The sequence below is a fragment of the Lissotriton vulgaris genome, chromosome 3_2 (genome assembly GCF_964263255.1).
Source record: "Lissotriton vulgaris chromosome 3_2, aLisVul1.2, whole genome shotgun sequence".
NCBI lineage: Eukaryota > Metazoa > Chordata > Amphibia > Caudata > Salamandridae > Lissotriton > Lissotriton vulgaris.
This window is the reverse complement of record NC_141690.1, coordinates 265,579,179-265,591,809: the sequence shown is the minus strand read 5'-3', so window position 1 is coordinate 265,591,809 and position 12,631 is coordinate 265,579,179. Positions and strand designations below refer to the sequence as shown.

The following is a 12,631-nucleotide window of genomic DNA, read 5'->3' as shown; positions in this document are numbered from 1 at the left end:
CCTCCACTAAAACTCTGCTCCAAACTTTTGGATTTTTTTAAAGACAAAATCCAGGGCATTGTGGGGACTCAAAACTCTTCAGTCAAGTCCACAGGTCAAGGGAAATATCAGGACTTCTTGCTGATTGTGCCTCCTGCCCCTTAACAGAGTTTCTTCCCAATTATCTTGAAGAGTCAGTATTCGCTCTTAAAGCTTGTAAGTTTGGTTCTCCAGATTATCTGCGTCCACCGCAGATTCTAGCCTTGTGAAAATATAATCGACAGACGTGAACATCGCCAGCGCCATCTTGCCTAACAAGAGCCATCGTATGCACGTAGGCGGCACCCATGTTAGATACCGCGGCCATTTTGTGCATTGCCGATCACCAGCGCGTCACCCTGACCTCGCATTCATCCCCTGCGCTCTGACAACCCCCAAGCGCACATGCTAGAGTCATAAAGTATCCTCAGCGCAACCCAGCCCCGGAGCCACTTCCCGTGCCTAACGCCCTTGCCCTTTCATCCCACTCGCACGAACAGGCCCATCCATAACCTCCTTCCCTGCACCTGGCGGTTCGATCCGGTCCCAGGCAATAACCAGCCCCTGCGGATATAGTTTATTGCCCCCGTACAGTAGGAACATGTTCCCCATCAAAGGGGTCAGAATTAATCAATGACACAACCCTCTTAGATCTGACCGATTCTGCATACTTCAGACCCTGCCGGAATGCCCAGCTGCGCGATAACAATCCCCTGCTGAGACCGGGGTGAGGGACATTTGCTGTTGGGTATGTGTGGGAGCAAGTTGGAAGCAGGGATTCCGAGGATGTAATAAACTACCGTCAGGAATGTGTTACCCTGCAATAAAAAGTTGAGGTTGTGTATAAAAGGCTATGCCACAGAGGTACAGTTAGAGCACCTCGAGAAGACATTTTGTTTGTCCGAATTGACGTGTTCGCCTCCGGAGAAATAAACCTGTTCATCACTTTCCAGTTTCCAGCGCCTGCCTCTTTATTTGATTATCTAATAATCTAGTGGATTAGAGGCGATTAACGCCAAGCAGTGATTGATGATAACTAGAGAAACTCTGCTTCTCTACAGCCTCTAATGTTAAGGTCTTCAACCGACTTTTGAATCTGTTATTAAATGGGTCTCTGGGGCAGGCTATTGTTCCAAATTGTTGGAAGAGAGCAAAACTGATCCCTTTGTTGAGGAAACCTTTGGTGTACAAAACTACTGACCAATTTCTCTGCTGCCTGATTCCTCAAGAATCCTTGAAAACCTGATCCATGTTCCGCTCTCTAGCTATCTCTCGGCCAATGGGCGGCTGCATCCAACTCAATCTGTCTTTCGTCTGGGGTTTAGTGTGGAAACGGCTCTTGTTGAGGTGTCCATATTATCAAACAGGCTGTGGATAGTGGGGAGAAGGTGGCTTTACTGCTGTTGGACCTCTGAGCAGCTTTCAGATCTACGTCCCATCCTATCCTGCTGCAGCGTCCGTGAGCAGCGGGGGTAGGCTGGGCTGCCTTGTCATGGCTCAGCTCCTTCTTGACGGGCAGATTACAATTAGTATGGATGCTGCTATTTTTTTTTCAGAACTTAAAGTACTGGAAATTGGGGTCCCGCTGGGCTCTGCGTTAAATTTGGCTTTGTTTAATATATATGTCTCACCTCTGGCATCCTTGTTGGAATTCTATGGTGTTTAAATAGTCCCCAACATTGATGATACGCAGATGATCCTGGCGTGGGACGGGGATCTCTCGTCTGCCCAGGACGGGTTCAAATCTTGCCTGTCGTCAATGTTCCAGTGGATGTCCCAGGACGATCACCAATTTAATACAAGTGAGATGGAGATTCTGGTTTTTAGTGCTCCACCACCTCTCTTATATTCCACCTTTGCCTTTGAAACTGGTTAGGAATGTAGGGGTAACATTTGACAGTAATCTCTCCTTTAAACTGCAGGTGGAGTGTGTGGTTGGGATATGCTTTGGCCTTCTGCAGATGTTGAGGATGTTTCTTTTTTGTCCTACCTACTGTTTGTCTGAGGTTGGTGATCCATTCCCTTATAACATCACAGCTGGATTACGCCAATGCTCTCTACTGGGGTCTCCAGAGTACCTCCAAAAGAGACTCCAGCTAGTACAGAATGCGGCATAGTAGAAAGCTATTTACATTTTGGGAAAATAAGGGAAAGAAAAGAGATGGGGAGGAAAAAGATATGGTATGCATATACTAATAATATTAACCACTAAATTGATGTCAAAGCTAGTCTCCTAAGAATTGTAGAATAAAAATAAAATAAAAAGAAACAAAAAACTTTTGAGTAAAATTTTATCAAATATTTAGAAGAATAGGGAAAATTGAAGAATGAACAAACATGAAGGAATTTGATTCAAAGGGGTTGGAAATTTTCTGAACGATAACGAGAAACGTTATTAATTGAAACATTATTTAAATATGTATTTAATGGTACCCAAAAAACATCTCTGTTTACATTTGCATTACATTAGGAAGCATAAGCAACATCTAACCTATGATATTGACATACAGTATTCCACCATGACTTAATTGAGAGTTTGGTCAAACATTTCCAATTAATCGTAATTTGTTGAAACGCTAGAGCCAACATGAGATCAAACAATCCTCGTTGATGGAAAGGCAGAGGAATGGATTCAGACAAACTTCCCATAAAGAGAAGATCATTGGACATAGGTGCATGAATCTGAAAAATGCTAGAAAGACAATCCCAAATTTGTGTCCAAAAATAAATAACAAGGGGTCATGAGAAAAAGAGATGTGAAAGATCTGTTGATGAAATGTCACAGGTCCAACATTTCTTTTTCTCTATGTGTGAAATTAGCTATAGAAATGGGAGTGAGATATAGTCTGTGATATAAGAAGAACATAGATTGAGTGGTGGAAGCGGATCTCGAGATCCTCAACGACCAAGCCCAAATCTTCTTCCATATATGAGTGCTCCATCGAAAGCCTAAGTCTGATTCCCAAGCGAGTTGCACCTTAGTTTTGTCTCGTTTTAGATTTTTGGTGTAGAAGAATTTATAAATTAGTAAGGCTTTTGGAATTAAAACTAATATTTCAAGAAGTGAATCTTGAGTAATAGGAGCTTCATCTGAAGGAAGGGAGTAAAAAATGCTCAGAAGTAATTCCATTAGTATGGAAAATGTATGCAAGAAGGAACAAGGACATTTAAATGTAGCCTGAAAATCAGGAAAAGAAGAAGGAGAAGTGCAGTCGAATAGGTTGGTAACCTAAGTAATTCCTTCAGCTCTCCGTGAGGCCCAGTACAGATGCCTATTATTTATAGTTATGAGAATCTTACGCCATTAAGAAGATGTAAAAAAGTATTTCTAGTTATGAGTTTGGGTTGAAAATGAGGTCATAGCAAAAAGCAAGTGTGTTCCATGGCCTTTGGCCTCCTTCCTCCAGGACACTGCAAGCCATCGAGGAATTCCATAGCCTTCGGCCTCATTCCTCCAGGACACTGCAAGCCACTGAGGAGTTCCATAGCCTTCGGCCTCATTCCTCCAGGACACTGCAAGCCACTGAGGAGTTCCATAGCTGCGGCCTTGTTACTCCAGGACACTGCAAGCCACCGTGGAGTTCCATGGCCTCTGGCCTCCTTCCTCCAGGACACTGCAAGCCATCGAGGAATTCCATAGCCTTCGGCCTCATTCCTCCAGGACACTGCAAGCCACTGAGCAGTTCCATAGCCTGCGGCCTTGTTACTCCAGGACACTGCAAGCCACCGAGGAGTTCCATTGCCTTCGGCCTCGTTACTCCAGGACACTGCAAGCCACCGAGGAGTTCCATTGCCTTCGGCCTCGTTACTCCAGGACACTGCAAGCCACCGAGGAGTTCCATAGCCTTCGGCCTCGTTCCTCCAGGACACTGCAAACCACTGAGGAGTTCCATAGCATTCAACCTCGTTACTCAAGGACACTGCAAACCACCGAGGAGTTCTATAGCCTTCTTCCTCGTTACTCAAGGACACTGCAAACCACCGAGGAGTTCCATAGCCTTCGGCCTAGTTCCTCCAGTACATGGCAAGCCACCGAGGAGTTCCATAGCCTTCGGCCTCGTTCCTCCAGGACACTGCAAGCCACCGAGGAGTTCCATAGCCTTTGGCCTTGTTCCTCCAGGACACTGCAAGCCACTGAGGAGTTCCCTAGCCTTCAGCCTCATTCCTCCAGGACACTGCACGCCAACGAGGAATTCCATAGCCTTCGCCTCGGTCCTCAAGGACACTGCAAGCCACCGAGGAGTTCCATGGCCTCCAGCCTCGGTCCTCAAAGACACTGCCAGCCACCGAGGAGTTCCATAGCCTTCGGCCTCGTTCCTCCAGGACACTGCATGCCACCGAGGAGTTCCATAGCCTTTGGCCTCGTTCCTCCATGACACTGCAAGCCACTGAGGAGTTCCCTAGCCTTCGGCCTCATTCCTCCAGGACACTGCATGCCAACGAGGAGTTCCATAGCCTTCGCCTCGGTCCTCAAGGACACTGCAAGCCACCGAGGAGTTCCATGGCCTCCAGCCTCGGTCCTCAAAGACACTGCCAGCCACCGAGGAGTTCCATAGCATTCGGCCTTGTTCCTCCAGGACACTGCAAGCCACCGAGGAGTTCTATAGCCTTCGGTCTTGTTCCTCCAGGACACTGCAAGCCATCGTGGAGTTCCGTAGCCTTATGCCTCGTTACTCAAGGACACTGCAAACCACCGAGGAGTTCCATAGCCTTCGGCCTCGTTACTCAAGGACACTGCAAACCACCGAGGAGTTCCATAGCCTTCGGCCTCATTTCTCCTGGACATTGCAAGCCAACGAAGAGTTCCATAGCCTTCGGCCTCGGTCCTCAAGGACACTGCAAGCCACCGAGGAGTTCATTAGCGTTCGGCCTCGTTCCTCCAGGACACTGCAAGCCACCAAGGAGTTCCATAGCCTTCGGCCTCGTTCCTCTAGGACACTGCAAGCCACCGAGGAGTTCCATAGCCTTCGGCCTCGTTCCTTAAGGACACTGCAAGCCACCGAGTAGTCCCATAGCCTTCGGTCTCGTTTCTTAAGGACACTGCAAGCCACTGAGAAGTTCCATAGCCTTCGGCCTCGTTCCTTAAGGACACTGCAAGCCACTGAGAAGTTCCATAGCCTTCGGCCTCGTTCCTTAAGGACACTGCAAGCCACCGAGTAGTGCCATAGCCTTCGGCCTCGTTCCTTAAGGACACTGCAAGCTGCCGAGGAGTTCCATAGCCTTCGGCCTCGTTCCTTAAGGACACTGCAAGCTGCCGAGGAGTTCCATAGCCTTCGGCCTCGTTCCTTAAGGACACTGCAAGCCACCGAGGAGTTCCATAGCCTTCGGCCTTGTTCCTTAAGGACACTGCAAGCCACCGAGTAGTCCCATAGCCTTCGGCCTCGTTCCTTAAGGACACTGCAAGCCACCGAGGAGTTCCATAGCCTTCGGCCTCGTTCCTCCAGGACACTGCAAGCCACCGAGTAGTCCCATAGCCTTCGGCCTCGTTCCTTAAGGACACTGCAAGCCACCGAGGAGTTCCATAGCCTTCGGCCTCGGTCCTCAAGGACACTGCAAGCCACCGAGGAGTTCCATAGCCTTCGGCCTCATTCCTCCAGGACACTGCAAGCCATCGAGGAGTTCCATAGCCTTCGGCCTCGTTCCTTAAGGACACTGCAAGCCACCGAGGAGTTCCACAGCCTTCGGCCTCGTTCCTCTATAATGGTTATAGCACTCCTCTGTGACTTGCAATGTCCTTATCATGTTCAGCCGAGGCTAGTTTTTCTCTTATATCGGAGCCATACAGAGGTTAATATTCACTCCTGAGGTGTCACGAAGCATCATCTATAGTGACGTCACGACGCAAAGAGCCCATACAAATGAAATCACTTCTTGGACCTATGGCTCCTATTTTCGGGAAGGGGACGTCTTTTCTTTGCAGCTCCAGAGTCCCGAATATACCCGCTTTAGTGCCAAATGCATTGAAATATCGGTCTGGACAAGGCCGCTCATCATGTGGATAGTTTTTGGCTGGAGTGTTGTTGGGACAACCCGTCTGCGGCATCAGCCGGCCACCATTTTTAAAAGAGAATCAAAGGTCGTATTTGGGCTGTAAGACATGTGTACAGACACCCGGTGCTTAATTTGCGTATGTGTGCACAGTGTGTGCTTTGTGTGTGTGTGCACAGAGCGGGTGCATTGCCGGATCCATTGCGTGTATATGTTTATGTGCGCATGTCCACAGGCACTCAGCTTCATGTGTGTTGCAGCACTGCCCACAGGTGCAGTTGCATATACTGGGGGCTCTCTCTGTAAGACATGGGTGACCAGGTGAAATATTGTGTGTCTTGATTTGGAACATTTATAAAATAGTCCTGTCACTTTCATAAACCGTCACCTGCGAGCAAAAATGTGTGCAAACATAATCCTTGCATAAAAAGGTCCTATAGTAACTTTTCCAGAAGGAATTTCTCCCTGAACCTGTTTTTGTGCTGCTTTTTCTGCTTTTGTTGTAATTCTTTGCTGCAATTAGGACAAGATCTGTATGTCCTCGCGGGTGATTTGCTGCACTTTATAAATGTTTGATTGATTGAATTCCATGACGAATAAAATATTGCCCCCCACCCCCAGAGGTCTCACTACCTCTCCTAGAGTGCAGGACATGTGTTCTATTCCCTCCCCACTCAGCCAGTAAAAATACCCTGGATATGTTTTGATCCAGAAATCTCTTTCAGTCTCATCACAACAACAGGCTGAGAAAAAAGTGAAAAGATTCTAAACCCCTGTTTTGCAGTTTGCATGCAGCGCCTTGATGCCAGTTCATAGCTCACTATGCTACATTAGAAGGATTGCAATGTATGAACTGCAAGTAACAAAAGGATCTGTGCCAAAAGCAGTAACCCACTGAGCTATCTAGATAGAACAAATATCTGTCATCTGCATGAGGCACATTGACGCCCTATTCTATGAGACAAACCAATGAGTAGACAAAACACTCATCTGCCCAGCAATTGCATTAAGCTCTAGAGTTACATTACCATTATTAATACCCCCTGAGATTGGCCAGAGCACCCGTTGATCTGTGCAGCAGGTGCCTTAACCTCATCGGAAATTTTAAAAACCAGCCTTTGTGCCCAATTAAGACAGAATAGATTTACTTGTGGGTTTGTCACTTTTGCTAGTTTCTCTACCACAGAGTTTAAAAAACCCATAAATGTATAAGTTGACTGCTAGACTCAGCTTTTCATACCTCCAGCCCTCATGACTCCATGGCCTTTTTGTTGCCACATCTTGACCCCAATTTAGGGGTTCCTGGAGTACAATTTTCTCAATTTCACCACTGCTGATTCGGTATCTCGAAGGGGTGGGCTGCAGGCGACCCTTCCATTACCAAACTAGTATGTAATGTACCAGTGTTTTCAACCAAAATCTGGCTGCAAGCAGTGACTTTACAGACACCTCAAAGGAGGTGGTATTGCATTCTCAAAAGGGAAGGATTCCCTGTGGGATCCCTTCTCCTTTGTGAATGTCAAAAACAGATTGTGACCCCTACCAGCTCTTAAACAAAGAAACAGTCAACTTTACTACTTGAACGCAGCCCTCATTCCTTTAAGGATCCTTCTGATGACTCCCAATCATAGTAACTCCCAACTTGTAACCTACCTCATTAATATTCATGAGGTAGGATGGATGGTGACCTATGATTTGGATTTTTAAGAACAAACTTATTAGTAGATAAGTTGGTTCTTACAAATGTTTCCTGGTCACAACTCGCGTCTAGCATTTTGTGGCCAGATATTCCTAGATCTGACCCCCCTGTTTCAATCCTGATAAAGAAAACCAGCCTTCATCAGGAGGTGCCCAGAGGCAGAGCTATCAGAGCACTGGGTCCAGGTTTCTGGGACAAAGGGGTCCAGGGTCTCAGGAATGCCTCGGCCTTCAAGTGAACCCCGAGCATGAGCTTTTTTAAAGATACTCGTGTCTCAGTCCACAACTTCACCAACATCTGCCACACCCTTAAGAAGTGTTACAAGTGTAGGCATAGCACTAACAAAGTGTGGCACAATAATGACACACTCTCAAAAAAGGGGGCACATTATCCCATTTAATAAAGGCCACCGGAATTATGCGTTTGTGCAGCAATATTTGCATAGTTATAGATTTGCTGCATATGACACATAATCCATCATCTGCTGCAGAATCTATGGATATTACCAAAAACAATTTAGTTTCTAGCTTAAATAATTCAAACCACATTGACATGTGTTGCCGCACAGGGGAAGGTCCTTTGCAAGGGTTGACTGGCCACCTTTCTGTCGCTTGTTGCTACATTTGGTGTTAACCTGGTATTTATGAGGAGCAACCAATGCCAAGACAGTGTTACCTAGTGTAAAAATTATAAAATAATAAAGTAAATCATTACAAAATGTGCTGCATTATGCTGCATAAGTTGCCCTTTCTTGCTGCATAATTTACTAAACCCTGCCACATAATTGGCCCTCTCCTGCGGCATGATTGCAGCGGCCCCGCCTATAATACACAGTCACATCATCACCAGTCCCACAAACCCCTTAAAACCTTGGTGCGTAGCTCTTTCATATGACATGAAGAATAAAAATAAAACCTCAAGTGCAAAATTAGGCACATCAAAAACATGTTAGATAGTTGTTACAAACAGGTATTATAAACAGTTCGAGACAGTTTTCTTTAAAAAAAAAATTTTTTAAAGCTGCAGTAGCAGTGTAGAAACATGCGGCTCTAGTTTGTCTCTAACTGAGAAGTACAAAAAAGAAACATGTTCTTAAAAGTTATTTTAAGCTGGAAAAATAGAGCAGAAAAAAAGAAAAGCAATATTCTATTTTCATTGCCGTAAACAGCTCTTGGGTGCCCTGGCCGGCTTTCCTCCTGGGCTGCTGGCGGCAGGCATGGGGAGGGCAGAGCTGGACTGGAATAACATATAATAGCCGAGTTCTGAACTCTTTTTTTCGGTGACTGAGGGCCTCACAAAAGAACTGATTATAAAGAACGCAGAGGCGGACGAATACACAGGGATGACAGAGGACTCAGTTGAATCTACCTCCACAAGAGAGCTGATCTGGGGTGTCACGCTCTGCCTTTCATCCAGCGCAGCTTGGAGGTAGGATGTGCAAAGTTTTATTTATTTACAAGTGTTGCAAAGGCATGTGCTCAACTTCAAACTTTGTGGAGTTTGTGGGTTCTTTGCATCTGTGCATTGGCACCAAATCTGTGCGCTTTGCTACATTTGCTTTACATTTAATCGAATTCAACTTTAAAAAACGTGATTTGCACCGACGCACTGCGCAGACATGGGTGGCGTGTCTTTCCTGTGCAGCGTCTGTGTGTAGAACAGCGGTACAACATTTAAAACGTCTGACGCACTTCACACATGACACATTATAACACACACATGTAAGTCGAGCGAATCACTCTGGGTGTGTTTGGCCAGGTTAGGTCCTCTGAACTTGGCACTAGTCAGCTGTGCAGAGACAAATCTACCCACATCCCTTTGGCAAAGGAAAGACAGGAGCATGTGCAACCTTCACGAGGATGAGATGGATGAGAAACAAACATTGCTCAACCCAACATGGATCAGGAAGAAAATCGGAATCTGTCTTAAAAGGCAAAATATAGATTCTTTTTATTAAGAGGATAGCTTCAGGGTGATGCGGAACTCAGCCAGGACCTCTAGATATGTTCCTGATAGGCGCTCTTTCTGAAGTTAGGCGACTCTGCACTTATAGCGCCTTCTCTACCCTCACAAGGCGCTGTGACCACCACATTCATGGGCAGCTACGTCAAATGCCAAGGGAATTTACTAAAGCTTTGACGCTGCAAAGCACAGATTCAAACTGCTGAATTGACCTCAGCTGCGTCTCACCTCAGAGGTGCGTCTCACCTCAGAGGTATGGCGCAGCGGCCAGGGCAGCTGACTCTGGAACACAGGGGCTCACAGTTCGATCCCTGGTGCCGGTGGCAGGTCAGCCCAACACCATGTGACCCTGGACACTAGCTCACTTAATCTTCCCAATGGCCCCCAGTGCCTTGACACCATTAGGGGTGATTGTCAGGGCCAGACTGGCCGTAGCGGGCACCGGGTGTTTCCCTGGTGGATTGCCAGGGAGGGGGCCGGTTTTGGCCCTCTGGGGGGGCCGTTTTTATTACAGGGACAATTTTGCAGCAATATCGGCCCTGTAACAAATTTGGCCCTGCAAAACAGCTTTGCCGTCCCCCCAACCCATTCGGTGGGGGGGGGGGGGGGGGGGGGTGGGGTTGGCCGAGCACTTTGCCAGGGCCGGTATTGGCTCCCAGTCCGGCCCTGGTAATTGTTTGCGCTTTACAAATACCGCATTACCCCACCTGTGTCTTTTGTTTACCAGTTATGGAGCCTTGAAAAAGTGCAGTGTTGGCACCACAATCAACTTTACAAAACCACAAACATCTCATTCATTTCAAGAGTCCAGATGGGAACGTTTGTATAGATGAAACAGCATCACAGGCGTGATCGATAGTTTAGTTTAGTTTAGCCATTTGTAGAGCGCATGGTTACACCCCCGGTGTGTCCCTGAGCTAAATCGGTCCCTCTTAAGGAATTCGGGAGGCAATTACATATCATGCCCAGTATCTGTATTTTAGTGTGTAGTTGTGAATAGCCATGTCTTCAGTTGTTTGCTAAATCTGGTTTCGCATTGTTCCGTTCGTAGGTCCATTTGTAGAGTCTTCAACGCTTTTGCCGCGAGATATCTGAAGGAGCGTGCACCCATTCTAGCTTTAAAAATCGCAGTACTGTCACCAATGCCCTACCCTGGGATCTTAAAATCCGGCCTGGTGTGTACTGTGTTAACAGTGGTGGCAGGTACCGTGGGCCTTTTCTTGATAGGATGCTGTGACGGTGGCACATTGCCTCAAAAACGATTCTTTTTTCCTCTGGAAGCCAATGTAGGTTGGCCAGAGCTTTCTTAGCAGAGGCTCTTCTCGGAAGGCTTAGTACCAGACGGGCCGCCGCGTTTTGTACCGTTTGCAATTTGGACAGCCCTTTTTTGAAGCCGCTATGTATAGTACATTGCCGTAATCCATTTGGGAGGTTACCACGGCGTGAACTCTGGTTTTCCTCACATTAGGTGGCAGGAGGCCAAGGATCTTTCTTAGGGGTTTTCATGGTCCTGTAGCATTTCTGCTACTTTACGAATTTGGCTGTCGAATGTCATTTTGGAGTCAAACCAATCGCCAAGGTTTTTTACTTCTGATTTTGGTGTGGGTTCTTGGCCCGGTGTCCCAGGCCACCAGGCTGATGACCAGATGGTGGGGGTTTTACCCACAGTCATTACCTCTGTTTGATTCCCATTGAGCTTTAGGCAATGATTGCGATGAAACGCCTATTTTGATTCACACCACTGTAATCCAGCTACTTGGAAATCTTGGTGTGGTTTGGTCAACGGGGCACAAAGTATACATCAAATTTTCCATTCAAGAAGTAATTTCTATGGCTGTCGTACTCCACTGTGTGTTGTGAGATAAAGCACCCCCCCAGCGTGTCATTGGTTCGATCCAAAATCGTGATACCAGGTTCACAGATAGAAGCTCTGGTGACAAGTGATAGGGCAGAACTCCCCTCTCTTGCCTCCTGTCCTCCTGTCCCGGGGCCCTGTTTCTCTCCAGCCCAGCAGGGGTTTACTCTGGTAGCAAATGTGTCATGCTGTCCCACACCTAAAGCTGTCTGGAACATTTTCTGTTTATCCCAAAGTGTTGAGGAGACAGGAGAACCCTTCCATAGCAGTTGTCTGCAGAAACGCTGTAATCACCCCTACAGCCTGGCTGATGAGGATTATGAATCCGAAACCGGTCCCAGGAGGATGCTTGTTTCCGGTCCAGGGAGGGCATGGCTTGGCAGTTCGGACTGGACTGTTCCATGAGGCACAGGGTCAGACTGATTTGCATATGGCCATGTAGTAGAGTGGTGTGGCTCACTGGTTAGAGGCGGCAGACCCGGAAGCAGAGAACGGCCCAGGACCAGGGTTCAATTCCCGACGCGGCAAGGTCATGGACCAGGGTCAGCGGACTCGATAATTCTCGCCTCGGTGCCTACTCTAACCAGGGATCACACTCGGCAACTCTGGGCATTAGCTTGCCTCATCTCACAACGGCCCCCCACATTCGCCGGGGATGCCTGGTTTCACCTTGGAGATACCCAGTAGGGACCATCTCACAGGGATAGCCAGGACGGGTTCCCCAGCGGTCTACAGCGCCACGACGCCTCAGGGCAGCAGTGCGCTTTACAAGACACATACATTTACATTTACATTTACATGTCTGAACTGGGGTGGCTGAGTGAGCTAAAGAATGGTGATGGATTAAACCCAGATCAGTTGACTGGGGGTGAGTGTTTGATTGGCTCAAACGCTCCGTCCATCATCCCTTTTTGTATCGCTCTGCACGAGACACAGCAAAAAGCAGGCACCACTGCCCGATCTGCGCAGGGACATTGGAACATCCGGAACATCGACACACACCTAGGGTACACGACATGGTACACGCAGGAAAAAGGCGTTCACCCACCATATTCACAGGGTGGATGCGTTCCACCCTGTCAGCAAGTTGGGCCCCTGTAAAATATGCA

General features: G+C 47.4%; 1 protein-coding gene across 1 annotated transcript in view; it reads right to left on the bottom strand.

The window, feature by feature from the left end:
• The window catches only part of LOC147725648 (dedicator of cytokinesis protein 2-like), a 1,712,066-nt gene that overhangs the window by 810,722 nt on the left and 888,713 nt on the right, over positions 1–12,631 (bottom strand). The window contains exons 28-29 of the mRNA XM_086964476.1: positions 4,984–5,713; positions 3,431–3,989 (exon numbers count right to left, since the gene is read on the bottom strand). Coding sequence (XP_086820602.1) covers positions 3,431–3,989; positions 4,984–5,713 — 1,289 coding nt within the window. The remainder of the gene's footprint in view (positions 1–3,430; positions 3,990–4,983; positions 5,714–12,631) is intronic.